Source organism: Hesperophylax consimilis, chromosome 16 (assembly GCF_061612785.1).
Source record: "Hesperophylax consimilis isolate HC1 chromosome 16, BYU_Hcon_1.0, whole genome shotgun sequence".
NCBI lineage: Eukaryota > Metazoa > Arthropoda > Insecta > Trichoptera > Limnephilidae > Hesperophylax > Hesperophylax consimilis.
Window position 1 is genome coordinate 2067886 of NC_142851.1, and position 20725 is coordinate 2088610.

General features: G+C 37.9%; 3 protein-coding genes across 4 annotated transcripts in view; 1 reads left to right on the forward strand and 2 right to left on the reverse strand.

Annotated features, from left to right (window-relative positions):
* The window catches only part of LOC149416526 (unc-112-related protein-like), a 147336-nt gene extending 142665 nt beyond the window's left edge, over nucleotides 1–4671 (reverse strand). Inside the window, exon 1 of the mRNA XM_089640805.1 lies at nucleotides 4045–4671. Within this exon, the coding sequence (XP_089496931.1) occupies nucleotides 4045–4186 (142 nt within the window). The 5' untranslated portion in view covers nucleotides 4187–4671. The remainder of the gene's footprint in view (nucleotides 1–4044) is intronic.
* Nucleotides 4672–5003: 332 nt separating this feature from the next.
* Nucleotides 5004–14057, forward strand: LOC149416527 (uncharacterized). The gene is made up of 3 exons (XM_089641387.1): nucleotides 5004–5266; nucleotides 7486–8709; nucleotides 12718–14057. The coding sequence occupies exons 1-3, from the start codon at nucleotides 5191–5193 to the stop codon at nucleotides 13146–13148; spliced, it is 1731 nt and encodes a 576-aa protein (XP_089497513.1). The 5' UTR covers nucleotides 5004–5190; the 3' UTR covers nucleotides 13149–14057.
* A 4278-nt stretch (nucleotides 14058–18335) lies between these two features.
* LOC149416528 (uncharacterized) lies at nucleotides 18336–20521 on the reverse strand. Of its 2 annotated transcripts, none has more exons than XM_089641389.1 (5): nucleotides 20294–20521; nucleotides 19947–20148; nucleotides 19777–19857; nucleotides 19526–19600; nucleotides 18336–18716 (listed from the first exon to the last, which is right to left on the reverse strand). In XM_089641389.1, exons 1-5 carry the CDS (start codon nucleotides 20462–20464, stop codon nucleotides 18352–18354), a joined length of 894 nt encoding a protein of 297 aa, XP_089497515.1. In that variant the 5' UTR covers nucleotides 20465–20521; the 3' UTR covers nucleotides 18336–18351. The 2 variants fall into 2 exon arrangements, with proteins under 2 accessions (XP_089497515.1, XP_089497514.1); XM_089641388.1 differs by having other exon boundaries at nucleotides 19777–19863.
* Between the last annotated feature and the right edge of the window lie 204 nt (nucleotides 20522–20725).

Sequence of the window (20725 nt, forward strand, 5' to 3'; positions counted from 1 at the left end):
AGGAATCTTAATTATTTAACATTCGTAAATTATTTATATTACAAACTATGAAATATTTATTTAAAAACAAAAATAATTTCAAAATAGAATGAGCAAAAGAACAAATAATATATTTTACACCCCCAAACCAATACTAAATTAATGCAGACACATAGCAGTTTCATTGGTCCTCGTACATTTAACCTTCTACCACTACAAACTCAAATGATAAATAAAAAGATAGAATATATTAAAGAGGTAAAATTATGGCTAAATGAGGCAGATATTGAAACGCTTTTACTATAAATTTATTGATCTTTTCTACAACTCACTTGCTGAAACTTTACAAACTATTGTACATAATGTTTTCTCTTTACTTTTTATAATAACTATAAACAAAAAAAAACTTTTTCTACTAATGTATATTATACTTTAGGTACTTGAAATATAGTAATCGTTTTATATTACCCACACTCAGGCAGTGCCTTAGTGGGTTTTCATTTCTTGTGTATACTATTTGGTATTATATATTGTGTTATTATATACTATCTATTAATATGTATAATATGTGTAAAGAAATGAAAATAAATAAAGTAATAAAAATAAAAAATAAAATCGTCTTAAAAGGCCTTGTAAGTGGACGCACACTTAACAAATAATATGGATGAAATGAAATGTTTCCAAGGGCTTACTTATGAACAAAAAGTCTTCTAGCACGAGCTGTTGACAAAGTCCTATGGGGTAACACCAAAATGTATTTAGGAATAAACCGGTCCAGTGTTGTTTTTTGTACGCGTGTGGTCACTGGGTTGTCTTTTGTCAAATTTAAAAATCTATACTACATCTAACACAGGATAACATAAAATAGAAAGAAAAATCGTGGAACGACGCTATCAATTAGGCATGTCAACCAAAACCCAGTAAAATGGGGCAAAAGTTAAGAAAATACATAAAAATAAACTAAAAATAGTGATGCTAAATTTATACACATATGTTGACTCAACAAATCTGCTGCTGTGTCGGATTGCAGTACGTATTTAGAATAACATAGATGGTATTTCAATATAAGTTACTTTGGGGAACTAGCATCATTGATTCCGGACCGGTGAACGGCTGGGAAACATAGTTGAAATTTCCGCACCAGAAAGAGTCGTTTTTACTCGATCTTGAGTTCAGCTTGACGCTTGACCGTATAGAATTGGCCGGCTTTCGTGTTTCCTTCCTCCTACAATATGGATATTTCATCTAAAAGACCCCACATAGCATCCTCACAGATAGTCATTTACCAGTATGGAGTTCATTATTACAAAATTATATTTTTAAAAAACAATACAAAAATGGTGAGCTTTGACACCGGCCCATTTTTTTTTATTCCAGCAAATCTGATACGGGGGAACTAGAATAAGCCGGGTAGCATCGAGTAAAACGGTTAATTGCACAAATAATCGAGATTACAACAGCAATGGTGTCAAGACCGGCCTTTATTTTAAAAAGACCCGTTCTTAGCGCCAACGATTAGAATCATTTGACAGTAAGCCGTCCATTTACGCGTTGACATTGACACTATCCTAATAAAGCCTAACCAAACCGAGATAGAGGTTAAATTGGGACCATTACGAAATTCCAATTGGCGCCAAGTCCGACGTGCTTACCACGAACAAAATAAACGTTAGCGCCAAACCGAACACCGAACATGTTTTCATTTTTCCCGGCTGTAAATTATTCTCTCTGTTCCATTTTAAAGTGATAAATACAGAAATATAACTTTAAAATAATGTAGGTATTTCAAGCTTCAGTAGCTGCTATTCGTTGCAGTCAAACGTGCTCCCAAGGACAGTGACTTTCAAACTGGGAAATATTTAAAACATTTTAAAATGGCGTAAGCAGCCGAATGTAAATAAGGAAATTGATGTGTTTTCGGATAGTGTGCAAAAACTGAACATTTTAAAACGAGTGTACATTAATGTAAACAACTTAATATCTTACCATATCGCATTTACATTAGATTTGGGTAGCAATAGTAGAAAATAGTAGAGACTGTCATTTATATTTTGAATATCAATACGATTGGTTCTTTTTTCCAAGTCTAGAGGTGGTACGATTATTTTTATCACAATTTTGGGCATTGGCCACACCTCAAAGTAGTAAATAGGTAGGTACCTATTACTTATCTTGTAAAACTTGTAAATTCGACCGTGCTGAATATATAAATCAAGTAAATAGTAGGTACCCCTACCTACTTAAATGTTATCAATGTTATTATTTACTGGTGTAATCAATCCAGGCACGGATAGCAGAATTCTGATTAATTTATTATCTACAAAACGTTAAAATTGCAGCAAAATAAATAGCATGGTGAAGCAACATTTACGATAAACTATCGACGTAAATAAGAGGGTTTTTTTTCATTGTGTATTCAAGTGATGTTCGAAGGCGTATGGAACGAGATTAAAATAATGGTGTAATAAGCAACAATGTGTATTTTCAATACCATTTAGTTCGGGCCAGTTGAGAACAGAGCTGTGGGCGTATGAAATATTATGTTTCCATAATCATGGCCAAACAGAGAAGCAGTCCATGCAGTCATTTAACTTTACTCGTTGAATGGGCAAATTAAAAAAATGACATAATGCCAGGTGGTGTGTGCAATAATAATGGATACGTCAGATATTTGCGTTCGCTGATAGAATAATTCTAAAAATAATAACGTAGGTATCATTTTAATATCATCAACATCGTAATATTGTTATCGTTGTTACAAGTTTTTTTTTTATCTCCGTGCGTTTGCTTCATATTGCGAAAGATTTTTATTTTATAGCTCTGTATTATTTTACCGACAGAAATCATAATATAAATTACAACCACTTGATGAAAGAATTCAAATTATTAAAAATCTCAGATGGAAGACTTGTTACCGACTTGACTTTGATTTTTAAAATTATTATTAATGGAATTATAGACAGCCCTGATTTACTGTGCCTAAACACCTTCAACATCTCGATCGAAAATTAATTTTAATTGCAAAAACAATATCAGGACCATTTGTCACTTTCGTTTATACCTAGATTGCATGCAGTTTTTACAGCTTTCGCAGAAATTGTAGATGTGTTCAACTGCACGGAATAGAGTTACAAGAAGGCTATAACAACATAGCTCAATAATAATAATTAAGGTTAGCATAATGCATGAATTTTGTGTAATTTTAATAGTAAATTTTACTTCATAATTATAATTACTGTTCCACTGTACATACATATCATTTTTTTAAATCCCATAAGGGCTAATGTACATAAATAAATATTATTATTTGTTTTTTTTTTATTTATAGAAACAACGGCTACAAGTATTTTGAAGAGTGGATAGATAAGAGATACTATAATTATTGGTGTAAACGTTTAATTATTTTGTATTGTTCTTTCAGTCATAAATCAAGAAGTTATCTGTGTTGTTTATTATAGTATTTAGGTAATTTCCACATGTTGTCATTCTACTGACAGGAGAGGACTGTTTACTTATTTATCAACGCCTCTGCATACCACGTTAAGTTTGTCTGGCGTAGGACCACGCAAAATATCCGTAATTATCTGCATTCCAGGGGAGCACCCAGATTCCATTGGCCAGAAGTGTTTCGCGGGCCTCGGAATCCGCCTCTACTTCCATACCAGTAGGTTATACAGAACGGGTAGGTAGTTAGCGCAACTGCAGGCGGAGAACCTCTCACCCTACCTGCACTGCTACTGACTACACCACTGTTGTGGCCTCAAACGGCCTTGGCTATCACTGACGCTAGAATATCCCGTTTTCTGCCGCCCGTGCCATTCTGCCTCTGCCATTCTGCGCGCCGCCACTGCAAGCGATGGTGACAAATCAGCCCATGTCACCTCCGAGAATACGCCATCTCGGTACCTGCTTACGCACAAGGAGCTATATCAGATCTGATGCGTACTTTATGATAATAGTCGAGTGCCAGTACAGTACCTAACTGGTAATGACGTAGTACAGACCAGACCAGGCCAGGTACAGACTAAAGTAGGGTTACTCCGGTTACTTGGTTATGGAACTTACCTAGATCTTCCACCAGCTTCAGCATCACTCCCCCGATGTGGGTTTCTCCCTTGACTCTCAGGGTCCTCTCAGTATCCATATCAGTCACGTAGACCCGGAGAGTCCACGACCCATCGCCGACCAAATAACCGTCGGAAATCATTTTTGCTATGTTCCCAGAATACACTTCTCAAATAAAATAAATCACTTAGAACACTTATTTGTGGTAATATTCATTTTAAACTCGCGATCGCAAACTTTGGAAGACACCGACACTCCGATGAAGTTTTATAAATAAACAAAAACACGGATAAACTTTGTGTCTTCCGACAGACGTCAAACAACACACGACCAAACGACGGCGCGCGCTCTGAGAAACTGACTGAAGGAAGTGCGGAATTCACGGATCCATCGGGGACAGCCGAGCGTTTTGCCGTTCTGCGGTCTGCGCAATCAATCCGCCAACTCACTACGTTTTTCAAATGAATTAGGCACCTTGTCGGGCAAAAACACAATCAAAGTTTAAAATAACGTGTGCATTCAAAAATGAAATGACAAAAATCATAAATCAAGTCAAAAGTTCAAACTGTCACGAGAGATCTTAATTTTTTTTAAAGTTGGCAATGACCATTTACGGTGTGGACCCGAACCCAGTCGAATGTTTCCGACATAACCCGAAGCGGATCTCCGGAATGCGCGCCGTGAGATGCTGGAAATAGTTTCCGATAAACGGAGTTAACGCCACCTGTGAATTTTTTACTTAACTTTGCATTTATCGATCTAGATATCTGTTTTACCGGCATTATGGAACTCGTTGATTTCATATAAAAAATATGAAAAAACGTCATTTACTAAAGTACTCATTTTCAGACATTGAAAAAATATTAAATTTATCAGTAGACAGTTGTTTATAAAATTATATAACAATTTTTTGTTGCTTTTCAAGAATTCGATTCATTTTTGCATATTTTTAACAACCCTAAAAGGGCACGAAAATTGAAGGATCGAATATTATTGTCTATGAATGTCAATAACGTCAAATTTGTTTTGAGTTTTCGACTTCGACTTCGTGAAGTTCCTAAAAGTTAGTGTACGTAAGCCATTTCTCTGCGAAATAATAAAATAACTCATGAGATTGATATTATTTCTGTTTAAGAAATCTTCTATATGCAGCGTACACCCAAACAAGGGAGAAAACTAAAGTTATCAGGAAAGAATGGCGTGAATATCCGGAAGAAAAGTGGTACGTTCATTGTGATTAGTTAATTATTCTGTGCGTTTTACGCGCCAAGTCTCTTGCGATGTGTCAAAGTGTATCTAAATTCATTCTCCATTCTTTAAAATCTATGCTGACCGTGCTCACTTTCAACCAAACTGCTACACATGTTAATTACAAAGTTTTCTGAATAAATAAAATAATTCTATGTAGCTTCTATAGCACCAGGAATATTATTATTATATGCAAGATAATGGAATGTTATTTTAGATCCTCAAGGCTAATGATATTATCCTGTTTTATTTTTGGTGTGTTGAGTCGTCTTCCTTCTTCATGAGTCATAGTTTGGGACAGTCTTGTAGTGTGTCCATCATCAGGGTGGATACTCCAAAAGACAAAGCAACATAAAAAGATAAGGGGGCCTACTCTGTATCTTTCGAAATATTCCTGCCGCCGGTTTAGCCACGTCACAAACTCATATTAACCCTTCCCTTACGGTATTAAAAAATTCCTCGTCCTCCGGTGCTATACACTCGGTAAATATTTATATTGTAATTACTTTGCAATACATAAATGTATTGCGGAGGAATACCTAAAATTTGAACTCTGTGTTTAATATGTTTAGAGAGATATTTATTAACCTTTCCTCATCTGTGGTGTGTATTTACTACACATTGCTTCTAATAACTTTAATAACTCTACAAATATAATAAATTCTGGGTTCAGATTTTAGGTATTCCTCCGTTATACATTTATGCACTGAATTAAAAAATAATACATTACATAGTTTTCAAATTCAATTAAAAATCAGAGTTTTTTGTTAAAAATCGGGAACAAATACACAGATACAATCAACCGTGTGATACTAAATACGCGAAGAGTGTGCGAGGAAATGACACGCTATTGATGTCCCGCTTTAATTCGCTAGGCGGGAATATGAGACATCCACACTTCTGCAGTTGTAGTTTTTGATTTAGACCATCGATACCTACGACCGCACAGCTGTGTTTGTGCCAGCTGCGCCGCTAGCCAGTTGGCCGCGAACCGTCGTTAGATGTGGACCCCTCGCACGTTTCTTTAGCATATGCCGATGGTTTTTTCATGTTTTCAGCAATTAAATTACAATTTTTATCACTTTTGATATAAAATATAATGAACATAATCGATTTGCTATGAATATTCATATTTTTCCGATATTAAATCGCTTATTTTGAGATGTGTATTGACTACACAGCACCGTAACGCATGTATTTTTTTAGCACAGTAAGGGAAAGGTTAATTAGAGACGATGTTCACTCAGTTGACAGCACCGGCAAGGAAAGGTTAAACCACGAACTTAATGGTTTGTTAACCCGAAAGATACAGAGTAGGCCCGAAGGTAAAGTTTCCATACTCCGCTTACTTCTTCATACAAACAAATTATTTAAATAACGTGTTTCAACTTAATTACTGCAAGAAACAATTATTTACAACAGGGAGATAGTAAAAGATGCAAAGTTCATTTTTCAAAGCAAAAAAATTTCTGTGTTTTTTCTTTTTTTGCCGCCGATGTTTGGAAATCGCACAAATTATTTAAATAACCCAAACTAAGAACCTAATAACTTATTTTGTGCATGTTTTTCTATCTCCCCCGACATAAATAATGTTTTCATGTACTAATTAAGTTGAAACAAAGTGTTATTTCAGTAATTTGTGCATATTTAGAATATAGGTAAAGTACAGAAATTTTACCAAAGATAAGATATATTTGGTTGGTTTAATTCGTAGAATGCTTAACTACCATTTGTCAGATTTTACAGGAGGCACAAAACCTATGTAGTAAAAAAAAAATCAAAGACCGGTCATTATATTTTTACGATGAAACATCTTGTAATCTTGTCCGTAATATTAATATATTATATTGGTGCATAACCGTTTAATAAATAAATAAATAAGTCATTTTTATTTATTTTCAGAACATCCATATTTTTCTGTATTTATTTTCAATCATTAAACGTTTATAAGTTAAGGCTTTCTATTTTAAAACGGAAGCTTACTTCATTCTGACATATGGCACCATGGACATTTTACTAATTTGTGTTTAAAAACAAAGATTTTTTTTTTGAATTTACGATTTTGACTGTTCGAAGCAGAACTAATTTTAATACCAAATGCCAGCCATTCAGTCTACGAATGAAGGTGAAGATATGTAAGTTTGAGATAAGTAAATTGTTTGATACTTAGTTGACATATGTAAAATTTTGTAGAAGTGTCTTCCACTCCGAAAGTTGGTGAGAATGTTGACTCCCCGCCGTGGCTCAGCGATTCCCCGTGTCACTCTTCGGCACCCTCGCCTATCCCATTCCTCTGCACGCAGGATGGCTCCAGCGGCGAGCACGATGTCGTCTGGAATTACTACTCCCCTTCCTCGGACAAGGGCTCACCCACACACCACACGCCCATCCGGAAGAGGAAGAAAAAGTTCCAATACAATGACTTCTCCCCAGTCACTCGAATACCCATGAAGAAGAAACTTATCAGACCTTCTCTAAGAAAGAAAGAATTCCTCAAAGGACTCAAAGAAGAACTGATTGCTCTAAATAAGAATGTTCAAGGGTTGATGTGTTCGGAGCCTACTAACAATACTGCGACTTCCCCGGATGCTGACACTTCCTTCAGTGCCCCTGTGGGACACATTGTCACGACTCCGAACAACAATGACTGTCTGTTTGATAGCATAATTAAACCACCCCAAGAACCTGTCCGAGACGACTGCAATGTGAATACCTCTTCGCTACCTCTTAAGAATAATGTAATTGATAAAGTTTCTAAATGCGATAATGAAGGAGCGTTAGAGTCCGATGATTCCATGAATGAATTCCTGCTCAAGGCCAGCCAGATGGTCGAGGAAGAGCACCTACTTAAAATGAATACAAACAATTGTGATAATAATACATTAAGAAATAATAGATTGTCCTTGACGTTTAAAAATAACCAGGTCACCATGTTGAGTTCGCCTAAAATAAGTAACGATTCTTTTGAAAACCTAATCGGCAACATGAATGACAGTGAGATTGAATTTCTAACGCAAGCGCCCCCCACTGATAATGTGGTTAAAAAGAAATTAGGAATTAAATCGCCGAAAGGTTTGAGTCTCTCGAGGAATTCACCCCGTCTGGCGAGTGCTAAGAAAAACACATTTAATTTTGTGAAAAACAGCATTGGAAAGGTTACAAATATTAACAAAGGTAATAATTGCTGGAATGAAGAGACAGGGGATTCTATTTTGAATAATATATCCAACATGTCGAACTTGATGAACAACAGTCTCCTGAATGAGTCGAGGAGTAAGTTTGGGCGCCACAAGTCCATGCCGGAGTCCCCCACGGCGCCGCAGACCAAGAAGCTGAAGAGCAACAGTGCCTCATCATCGTCCACCTTCAGTCGTCACAGCACCATGCCTACCGTAGCCGATATTCAGGATATGGAAGGTACAAACTCCTTTTTTACTACACATCTATTTAGTTTATGTCATTAGTGTCTTAGTGACCGAATAAGTACCCCGGGCCTCTGCAGGGGGGGCCTGGGCTTCAAAGGGCCTGCATAATGATACTTGACAAAATATATTTATATTGTTCAATAATTCTAGTTGGAGAAATCCCAATATTACCTTTAAATTTATACGACGAGAATGCCAACATTTTTATAAATCCCAACCAGGAATTATTAGATTCCTGGTCAAATAAAATTTTACACGCAAAACACTTCAATTATCTCAACCAAACGTATGTTGACAAATTTCATCAAACAAATGGTTGGAGAGTTACATGATAGAGTCACTAATACTAAAAATTATAGGAAGCATACAATCAAAGATACGAATCAAATTGATGATTTATGTAGAAAATATTTGGCTTTTCCGGAAACTATAGAACATATTATATCGGAATGTTCTATATTAGCACCGTCCGAGTATACATTTAGGCACATTCAAGTTTTAAAAATAATTCACCAATGTTTGGCAATTAAACATAACTTGATTGACTGCCGTAATATAATACCATATTATGAATACGAACCAAATTCATTTTTAGAAAACGAATTTTATAAAATATATTATGATAAAACTATACTAACAGACTGAACGATTAGTCATAATAGACCCGATATAGTTTTACATGACAAAATTAAAAAAATAACTTATATTATTAACTTATATTAACATCATTACAGCGGCGTGTAGCAGGCGTCCCCGGTGCGGGCCAAAACTGTTGGTAAATTTTGCCAACATTCGCGGCCTGCACACAAATTTAAATTCTGTTCATCACCATCTTTTGTCCCAACGTCCCAACCTTCTTTTCCTATCCGAAACTCAGATAGCCGAGCCGCCAGACTCCTCCTATCTGGACTGCCCGGGCTTTACCCTTGCAAGCAAGTTCCGACTCAAAGAAGGAGTCTACCTCTATAGTCGAGCTGACGTCAACTGTGTACGACTATTGAGTCTGGAAAACTCCAGATTCGACGTAATGCGGGTGCGCGTCAATCTTGCCAGTACGGCAAGATTCTACGCATGTCTATACCGCTCACCGAACCATAGCGAATCAGACACTTCCGAACTCTTCAAACATTTGAGCGATACTATTGATGATCTCTTGCCCCGCTATCCTTCGGCCGAGTTTATTGTTCTGGGGGACTTCAATGTTCATAACGAACCATGGTTGAAGTTCTCAGGCCCAACGGACTCGGCTGGCCGACAGGCGGAATCCTTTGCCATTTGCTACGGATTAGAGCAACTGGTTCAGGAGCCTACAAGGGTTCCTGATGTCCAGACTCACCGCTCCAATCTGTTAGACCTATTCTTAACTACTGTGCCACACGGTTATAAGATTGACGTCACGACCACTGCCTAGTGACGACATCAATCCCCGTTAACCTCAGACCAACCAATGAGAGGCTGAGGAGAAAAGTGTGGCACTATAGGTCAGCAGATTGGTTCGGTATGCGGGCCGATTTCAACGCTTTTCCGTGGTCAGCTGTTTGTTTTCGGACTTCGGACCCTTCAAGATATGCCCAGGAGATTGGTGAAGTCATCAAATCGGCGATGGATGGCTTCATGCAATCGACTACTAAAGAAACTGGTGTGGGCTCAAAGCCGTGGTTCAGTCGACAATGCTCCGAAGCAGTTCGATGAAAAAACGCGGCTTACCGAGTCTTCAACACATCTCGAACGCCCGAAAGCAGATCAGCATACAACAAATCGGCAAAGGAATGCAAGAGAATCATTAATAGGTCAAAATTCGAACACGACCTGCAGATCAGCAAAAAGCTGGCTGCCTGCCCGCATGGCAGCAGAGCATTCTGGTCGCTTGCGGGCTCAATAGGTCGGAATTTTTGCAAACCCAGTTTGCCACCTCTTACCAGACCTGACGGCTCACTAGCAAACACCGCAACTGAAAAGGCTAACCTATTAGGGAAAATATTTGCGGAAAACTCGACCCTCGACGACGGAGGTGCTGTTCCGCCGTCGGTTCCTCACTGCGGCTTCTATATGAAAAAGCTGAGGATCCGGCATCGGGATGTACTCCACGTTATACGGGGGCTCGATGTTAACAAAGCTAGTGGACCTGATGGAATACCTGCCCTGGTATTGCAGAGGTGTGCTGCGGAAATAGTTCCAGTTTTGACAAAGCTCTTCAATATGTCCTTGAAGTGTGGCGCTGTGCCCTCTGGTTGGAAAAAAGCGGTCATTCGCCCTATTCCCAAGAAAGGTGACCGCTCCAACCCGGCCAACTACCGCCCCATAGCGATCACATCAGTTCTGTCCAAAGTGATGGAACGTGTGATCAACGACAAACTGCTCACATACCTCGAGAAGAACAAAATTATCAACGACCGTCAATACGGATTCCGGCGGAACCGCTCGTCCGGTGATCTTCTCGCGTATGTGACACATGTTTGGGGGCGGTGCCTGGAACGTCACGGTGAGACCCAAACGGTCGCACTAGACATATCCAAGGCCTTTGACCGGGTCTGGCACGATTCGTTCTTAAGTTCAACAGCTCGGCTGTGGAACGAGCTGCCGGCCTCTGTGTTTCCTCCCTCCTACAACATGGGACTCTTCAAGACCCATGTTCACTCCTTCCTCTCCACAAAAAGACCCTCCACACAGCATCCCCAAAGATGACATAGGCCCTGAGAGAAATTATTTTCTTTTGGGCCTCCTGTGTGGCCTCCAAAAATGGTTAATATAAAAAATTTAAAAAAAATTCAGTCTACTTTCATCCTTTCTCTGCCAGTTCCATGCCTCACTTCCATACATCAGGGTAGGTACCATCACTCCATTGTGGACTGCTAGCTTCGCTTCTTTGGACAATTTTTCGTTAGCGCCACCTGCGTTCAGTCTTCCATTAATGGAGTTATCTGTATTTACCCTTCTTTTAATATCTCTGTCAGCCTTCCCATTTCTGGTAAACATACTTCCCAAATACACAAATTCATCAACCTGCTCCAAGTATTCCTCATTCACAACAATCACAACTATATTGCACACTGTTACACCATATCACCAAATCCAGATATTTTCATTTCGTTTTCCAAATCAGCATATGTAGATTGCTTTTTTTATGCTTACACAGCGGGGATTTAAAATTCCATAGCCACTCATGTTGTAAATATAGCGTTACAAATTTTAGAGTTGTATCTTCGCTCCAACGAAACGATGTTTTTGCGGCAGTTAATGAATGTTAATGGGTTCAGACTTGTTTAGTGGTTGCGTCAGTGAGCAGTGAAACGTGGTGGGGGGCACTACTCGCCCGAAAAAATAGAATAAAATGGATTGACCCGACTAAATCACTGACTAAACTACTCAACTAAATTTATGGTGTTCGGATACAAGTAGAACTGGGTTTAGCTACTAAATTATTCGCCACTCAACTAAATTACTAGTCCGAACCAGCCTTTAGATATGTAGTTTGTTTTTGCCTAATTTGTAATGGAATCTATTTCAGTTTGCAGAAGAACGCAGTCGATAAGGTTCTTGATTATACGTAGTATTTCTGTGTTTACTACACTTTTACTGATGCTCAAGGCTCGTTAGGTGATTGAAACTCTGACGTTTTCAGATTTATTACGATAAATGCAATTACAACCGAGCTGTACAATCTTAGTTTGGTAACGTGTGCTCGCTAGCGGGGTAATTTTCCATCTGGCGCTGCTCCGCCAGCGCCCGTAGTTTACGCAACCGGATCGGAAGCGCTCGGCCTTCCCGAGCAGTTCCGAACCGCCTGTTCAGTGTTGCTAGACACTGCAGTACAGTTTTAAGTCATCTGCAAACATTAAATAAGTAAATGTATGTGAAGGGAACTTGGATGTACAGGAGTTTGTTATTATGCATTATGGCCAATTGAAAAAAGAAATTCTCTCATAATGATGTGTATGATAATGATCTCATTAAAGATTAATCCTTTACACCAACTCATAATAATTGTAATCATTTTCAGAACTCTCCCAACCGATGAAGTGCACTCCAGACGAGATTAAGAAGAAACACCAAGCTGCCAGAGAGAAGCTGATGGCGCGGAAACAAGAACCCGGCTCCAAGAAAAGTTCTTCTCTCAACTCTCTTCCATCTAATCCTGAACTTGATAACTTCCATTCGCCACCAAAACTTGCCTTTCAAACTAACTATTTCACGGCATACAAAAAAGCCTCTAGTGTTGCTGAAAATGTTAAAAAGAATGGTAGAAATTTAGAAAATAATACTTACCAGAATAATAACAACAATAATAACAAGGCTTCAACTGTATCCAAGAATATTAAAAGTGTTCCGCTAGTGAATGAATCAAAAATTCAGGAAGAAATTGAAAGAAAACGGAAAGAAGCGTTGCAAAAATTGCAAATGAAGAAAGCTTTAGGTCTTTTAAGGAAATGATTTTAAAAGGAGGAAATCAATGTGCGCTGTGAAATGAACTCTGTAGATCTGCTGTCAATGAAATATTCATTTTTCAGGATAATTTATAATGAAACTGGTCCTAAAGCTTTGTTGTACACCGTCTGTTACCTGAACAGGGAGAAGTTACAACAAAGCTATCGACGGTATGTCTTTTATGTTTGCTTCTGTTAAGTAAGGCCCTTCCTCCTAGTATCCGAAACTCATGTTGTGTACTCTCGTCACATACAATTGTTGCACACGGTCCGTATAGGTCACTACTGAAATCACAAAGACCCGTGTCGCCACCAACCATTGTTGAATTCTCGAAACGTCAAAACTAGAATACTTTCATAATCTCACTCACTACCAAACAATTGCCGTAAGTAGCTGTCATTCTTTGTTGACAGTTTTGTTCCTAGCATTGATCTAAAGCACGCCATGTTTAATGTCCAAAAACAACCTCGTCCCACTGGTTGCGGGAGACTGATATCGCCAACAAGTTTACAAAATGCCACCGCACAGATGTATGGCGGTAGTCACCAAGCTACTTGAATTGTCTAGTATCGGATACTTCCTATGGAAGAAGGGCTTACAAGGGCCAACAGAATTTCAGACGTAATATAATTATTACTGTTGATTTTAATTTGATATGCATATTCTTACAATGTTTTAAGCCTTTTTAATAATCATTTAGTGTAAAGATTATATTTTTATTTTTTACTTTTTCTCCACACATGAGGCCTATGCCCTCATTGAGGATGATGTGTCGAGGGTCGTTTGTATTGATTTAATACATTTGAAGTTTTATTTTGTGTAATAATATTGGGACTGGGCGGATCTTTGCCAGCAAATTTCCTGCTGTGATTTATTTTGCTGAATAAACTTTCTACAAAATTCTGGGAATAAATCTTGTACATACTTTAACAGTATTTGTGTTATTTCAAATTATACCTTTATGTACCTGAAGGTAAAAATCACTTCTGAAGGGCGGTGACTAGGGTCTGCCATATGTTACGGAGGGATTGTATCTCTTAATATTCCTTTTGCCCTTTATATGACATTGTCCATCTTTGCCCAGCAATTAATCATCGACTCTTTGAGTGCAGGAAGTGCCTATCCACCATGAAAAATTTGTACCTGTGGAACTCCGCCATGTCCTATTGGGGGGTGGGGAGAGTAATTAAGTTTAATTTATTTTATGTGTTAGGATATAGTAACGGGATAATTTTTTTAATGCAGATTGATTACTGAGTACTTTTTCAGAATTACCTAAAATAAATATAATATGCTTGTAATATATAAATACAGGGTGTTCAGGGTGAAAGTGTAGTAACTTTGGGAGGTGATTCTACATGATGATAGGAGCAAAAAAGATAGACAACTTTTTCCGAAATTCCAACTTTTTTTTCACACAAAAAGACATACCTGCCAAAAATCCTTAGTGGAGGTACACACTTACCCGATAAATTCGCTGTGTGCTTGTCGAGCTCGAGACTGGTAACGTTGTTTGTTATTTGCCAGTGACGCGTAAACCGAGAGAACACCCTGTATATAAACCTCTCAGATTAAATTCTCTAAATAATGGAAACCCTATCAAAATCCGTTGTTTAGTTTAGAAGAACTAAGCGCACAAACAGACAGGCGCGGAGAGCGACTTTGTTTTATAATATTTAGGGATATGTGATGCAAAAAGAACTTAGATATCACACAAAACTCTTGTTTAGGGTATGTATATTACCCTCCTCTGGTGCGGGAGGGTTAGCAAGCTTTTGATTGATTAAATATGATAACTTTTTTATGTATTACTCCACAAGTGTTGAGTGATTGCCCGGGGCCATTAGAACTATTAAGGCATCCCAATTAAGGGGGATGCTGTGAGGTTGGAGGGAACCAAGATGGTTGGAAAGTACCTGGCTGTTCAGTCACCAAACTCGTTAACCTTCCAGCGGGCGCGCTGTCGTAAAATTTAAGACAGACGCGCCTTATCGCTTCCCCCACTCTCACCACTTAGTCGTCAGCATCGAGCTTCGAGCTATGCTAGAGTCAAATTAAATGTCAAACATTTACCGCAAGATATAAATGTTTTTCTCAAAGTGAATTACGGTCGGGCAGTTGAACCGATAACAGAAGAAGAAAACAGAAGCTTTCCAAAACGCGGTGTTTGTCGGTTATGTGCACTGGATAAGAAAAGATCCTCAGAATCAATGAAGTGTTGTCGTTGCCAGTCCTTTACATGCAAGAACCATTCTTCAGTTGAGGTGGTTTGTAACAATTGTAAGGATGAGAATATTGATTCTGACTAAATAGGTCGATAAAATATTTTGTTTTGAAATATTAACATGTTTAGAGTGTTGCTTCGTTTTTTTTTAAGAAAAAGTCAAATAATTACTGCCTATTATCATTTTTCATATCCTTAAAAAAATTCACTAACATTTGTGTAATAAAACACCACTTACATGGGGAAAACTCGATGACGTAAAATTTACGACAAGCACCCGCTGAAGGGAAATTTCTCAACGCTCCCGCTGGAAGGTTAATAGTGATCTTTCAGTAGTTCCACCACCATTGGAGTGAGATGCAAATTTACTTTGTATTATTTTTATCAAATTTCTTAATTTCTAATCTAAATCATAGGGTACAAAACAAAAGCAAAATTATATTTATTTGGTACCTTTTATCCTAACAAACTTAAACATACATACAAGTAATTCTATGTTGACCTGAAACCAAATTACCTGACCGATCAACTCTCTAGGAACAGAATCTTTGGAGGTAAATCTGATATCAGTATGACAGCCAATAGGGATGAAATAATTATGTAGTTAGCAATTAGATATCACTTGAAAGCTGTTTTTGTCCCAGGTATTTATATCAATTATGTAATTAATACATTGGAAATCGTTGACCGTGTAACTTATCTAGGTGGAAAAATTGTATAAAAATTTAAATGGACTGAGCACATTAACTATCTAAATAATAAAATTTAAAAAACTAAATTATTTCTTCAAAACCATCAGAAATGTTCTTCGTAAAAAAGACTTACACCCGTATTCAGAGTCGATCCTTTAGTTCAAGAAACCTTCCTTTCCTTTAAAAAACACCGTTTTATATTCAGAGACACGCCTAAAGTCGGTGTGACGTCACTTAGTAAGGAAGCTACCTTTCTCAAGATTTCAAAAAATTTTGTATTCAGAGACGTCACTATGGAAGTCTCTACGACACTGCGCACGCGCATACTTGCTTACTTTGACTTTTAGCTGTCAAAACTCGAGGTTGGTGGGTAGGGTACCTTTGCCTTGCTAAGTCGGTGATTTGTTCCCAGTTGTTGCGGTTGTTGCTGTTGAAAACATAAAACAATGGAGATGCAGATTATGGAAATGGAGATCATGGAAATGGATAACGAGTTTTTGGATTACATCGTTGATCCATACAATACACGTGACGACGTTGGCACGGACAATATGGGCAGCGTGCGGCGTTATTTACGCGATTTTGAAAATCCCGTGGAGTTTTACAGTGACCGGCAATTTAAGGATCGTTATCGGTTGGAGAAAACAACTGTAATGCATATATTAATTCCTCTATTATTTCCGAATTACGCTTTAGTTAATAATAGAGGCTTGCCCATACCTCCTGTTATTCAGGTAGCTATCGCGCTGCGATTCTACGCTACTGGTAATTATCAGGTAAATGCGTCTTTTTTACTAGATATCTATTGTCAAATTATGTTCTACTTTTGTGAAACGAAAATATTACATTTTGTGATGCTGAAACTTGTTATTTACATTATGTCTGTACTGATTTGAAATCGACAAAGAATGAAAGAATGCATATATTATTTAATGAAAACATGATGTCAACCTAAAATTAACCAGATGCCCTTAGATGTACAAAATATCTAGATGGAGTGTTCATCTTGTATTATTTTCAATGTTCATTAACTACCTACATATTTTTATATGATTCCAGATTGTTGCGGGAGATCTACACAAACTGAGCCAACCAACCTCCAGCAGAGTAGTGCAAAAGATTTCCTCCAGATTGGCGCAACGGATAACTGAATTTATTCATTTTCCTCAACGGCCCCAGGACTACGCTGAAAATCGGAAACTCTTCTATTCAAGAGCCCAATTTCCAGGAGTCGTCGGATGTATTGACTGTACACACATTGCCATCAAGAGCCCAAGCCGAACAATAGGGGAATCTTTTCGCAACAGGAAAGGATGGTTCTCCTTGAATGTGCAAGCTGTGTCAGGTCCACGTTTGGAATTTTTGGACATAGTTGCCAGGTGGCCTGGTTCTACCCACGATTCCAGGATATTTCAAAACAGCGCGTGCCGCCTAAAGTTTGAGGAGAAAAGGATTACAGGCATTCTTCTCGGGGACAGCGGATATGGCCAGACAAATTATATGTTCACACCAGTATTAAATCCTGCAAATGAAGGGCAAGAAAAATATAATAAGGCGCAAATTTCCACACGGAATGTAGTCGAAAGATTATTTGGTGTATGGAAGAGGAGATTTCCTTGTCTGAGGAGGAAATTAGAAAATAAACTAAGTAATACTACAAACATTATCGTTGCGTGTGCCATTTTGCATAATTTATGTATATCGTCAAACGACCAGCATTTTGGGCGGTTTGAGGGTATAAATATACCTGTCAATTCGGTGGTGCAGTCTGCTTCAGGCAGAACGATAAGAGATGCATTTATCCAAAGACATTTTACGTGATGTGTAATGAACTGTGAAAGGACACCATATATGTAATGAATAGTGACGTCAGTAATTGTGCCGTGTAATGAACTGTGAAAGGACACCATATCTAATGTATAATAATTGTGCTGTGTAATTAACTGTGAAAGGACACCATATATAATGTATAGTAATTGTGCTGTGTATTGAACTGTGAAAGGACACCATATCTAATGTTATGACTAATGAAGTCATATTTTTTAATGCATAGTAATTGTGCTGTGTAATGTCATGCTGTGAAAGGACACCTTATCTAATGTAATGAGTAGTGAAGTCATATTTTTTATAATATGTTATAATTATGCTGTGTATTGAATTATGAAAGAGCACAAGGGTTTATCTTAAATATATACCTATGTATGTATTAATAATGTCCATTATCAAAAAAATTGAAACAGAATGGAAAATAAATAAAACATTTATTGGAGATTAATATATTTTTTATTCATATTTATTTATTGGCGAGCTCTTTTTCCAATTCTGCCTTCGCTCTTCTTATTTGTAGTTCTATAAGTTCGTTCTGCAGACGAGCTCCTTTCGACTGCTCCCGAGCAGTCTCGATCTGCTCCCGGGCAATCTGCTGGGCAGTCTCCCTCTGCTCCCGGGCAGTCTCGATCTGCTCCCGGGCAATCTCCTGGGCAGTCTCCCTCTGCTTCCGGGCAGTCTCCTTCTGCTCCCGGGCAGTCTCTCTCTGCTCCCGGGCAGTCTCCATCCTTACTACGTGCATTTCTTCATCGTACTTTGTTAGATTGGTGCTTCTGAGGCAACGCACTTGGCCCTCGTCCCGAACCACCTGCCCACTAGATGGTATCAAGTCTGAAACAACACAAAATTACAAGCTGATTAGTGAAACAACACAAAATTGCAAGCTGATTAGTCATCAATGTAAATAACAGGTTTATTTGTGTAAATAACACTCTGTGCCCCATGACATAGTGCACAGTCGGGAAACACGCCAAACACGCGCCCAACATATTTATTTATTTACACAGTAAAGTAAGTAAGTGTAAAGTAAATATAAAGTGCAAACTATAAATTACAAGTAAAAATTAAAATTTAAAGTAAGAAAAAAAACAGTAAAAATGTAGAAATATAAATTATCTCTAAAAGGTACCCACAAAGATTTAAATATAAAAAGTAAGAAATCCTGGATTATGTCATCCGATTTGATAAATTTTTCAAGTACCTATGATTTCTAGTACATTAAATAGTTTTGGAGTGCAGTACTGGTAGGCATATTATGTTTACATGATGTATTATCGTGGTACCTACTAGCAAACAAATTAAGTTTAATGCATCTTTTGTATGAGGCCAGATTACCGACGAAGTGATCGATATTAGCATATTCATTGCATGTACACGGATGACATTTGTCATCAACAGCTCGGCTGTGGAACGATTTGCTGGCCTCTGTTTTTCCTCCCTCCTACAACATTGGTCTCTTCAAGACCCATTTTCACTCCTTCCTCAAAAACATTCCCCACACAGCATCTTCAACAGGGCCCCTCTTTCTTTATGGTGGAAAACGAGAGGTTAAAGTAAAGCTCTCCGAACTCCGAGCATTATTTGAACCTTTGTACGAAAATGCAAGTAATCACAGCAAATAGAGAGGTAAATATAGTCACCTTTCTTGGCTATAATGCGACGTGTCTTCGTCTTGAGCTGGGGCGTTGAACTTTCCTCCGGTGTTTTTGTTATATCTGAAAATTAAAAACACTTTTGCAATATTTCTATCTCGAAAATTATTTAAGATTTAGCATGACAACTGATAAAATTATGTAATAAGTTCCTACAGAGAAATGCGAACACTACCATCTAACAACAAATCACATTTTGAATTGATAAGAATCAATTATATTATCAAAAATTGACTTACCAAACACCGGCACTTCCGTCGACTGGTCAGTCCATGGCATGCTGAATAAAGCAGACGTGCTGGTGCTGGGCACAGCGGTATCTGAAACTTAAACAATACTTTATAAGAAATAAGGTCAAAGTTAAATAAACAAGTAGCCAAAATATTTCACATAACTTTCTTAAACTAACCGCGATCGCTGTCGTTGCTAAAGCTCAGTTCAACGTTGGTGGCCAAGTCCAGCACGCTGTCAACGGGATGATGCTCATCAGAGACAGTTGGCGACAGCCTGCCCCCTCCCGTCTTCATCCTGCTCCTCTTTTCCTCGCAGAGCTCCATCTTCCTTTTTGACTTAATGTTGTCCCAGCATTTCTTAAGCTGCGCTTGGGTCCGCTAAGAAGGAATTCAATAATACAGTATTATAATAGTATTACGGAATCGGAACAATAGAAGAGTATGTATATGAATGAAAAAAGAGTATCCCTGTGGGGAAACGGCGTGATGGCTAGTTAGTATTTCAATTACAAAAGATACAAACCTTTTGATTGCCGGCGATTGAGTTGAAATCATCTGTCAACTTGGCCCACGCATTTTTCTTCTCGCCAAGTTGCAGATGATTAGTCGAAATGCTGGCAACGGCAGGATATGTGTTTATTAAATCTAATAAACATTGCCTTTCACTCGGCGTGATTATAATACGAGAATTCATTGTTTAAAAAGGAAACTTTCGAGACACTCAACTGAAGATGTAACAGAGACTTTTGACAGGCCGATGTTATTTACCATAAATATACCACTCTCTAGATCGATATCTTCGGGCTTTTTGTATACAACAGAATTATACAGTACTTAACCACAGATATACAAGCAGTACCTACCGTGCGGAAAAGAGCAGTAGACAAGATAGAAAAAACTCAAGGTCATCTAAAAGTAAGATGCAACCATAGACAATATAATTGCTCTCGGCCTA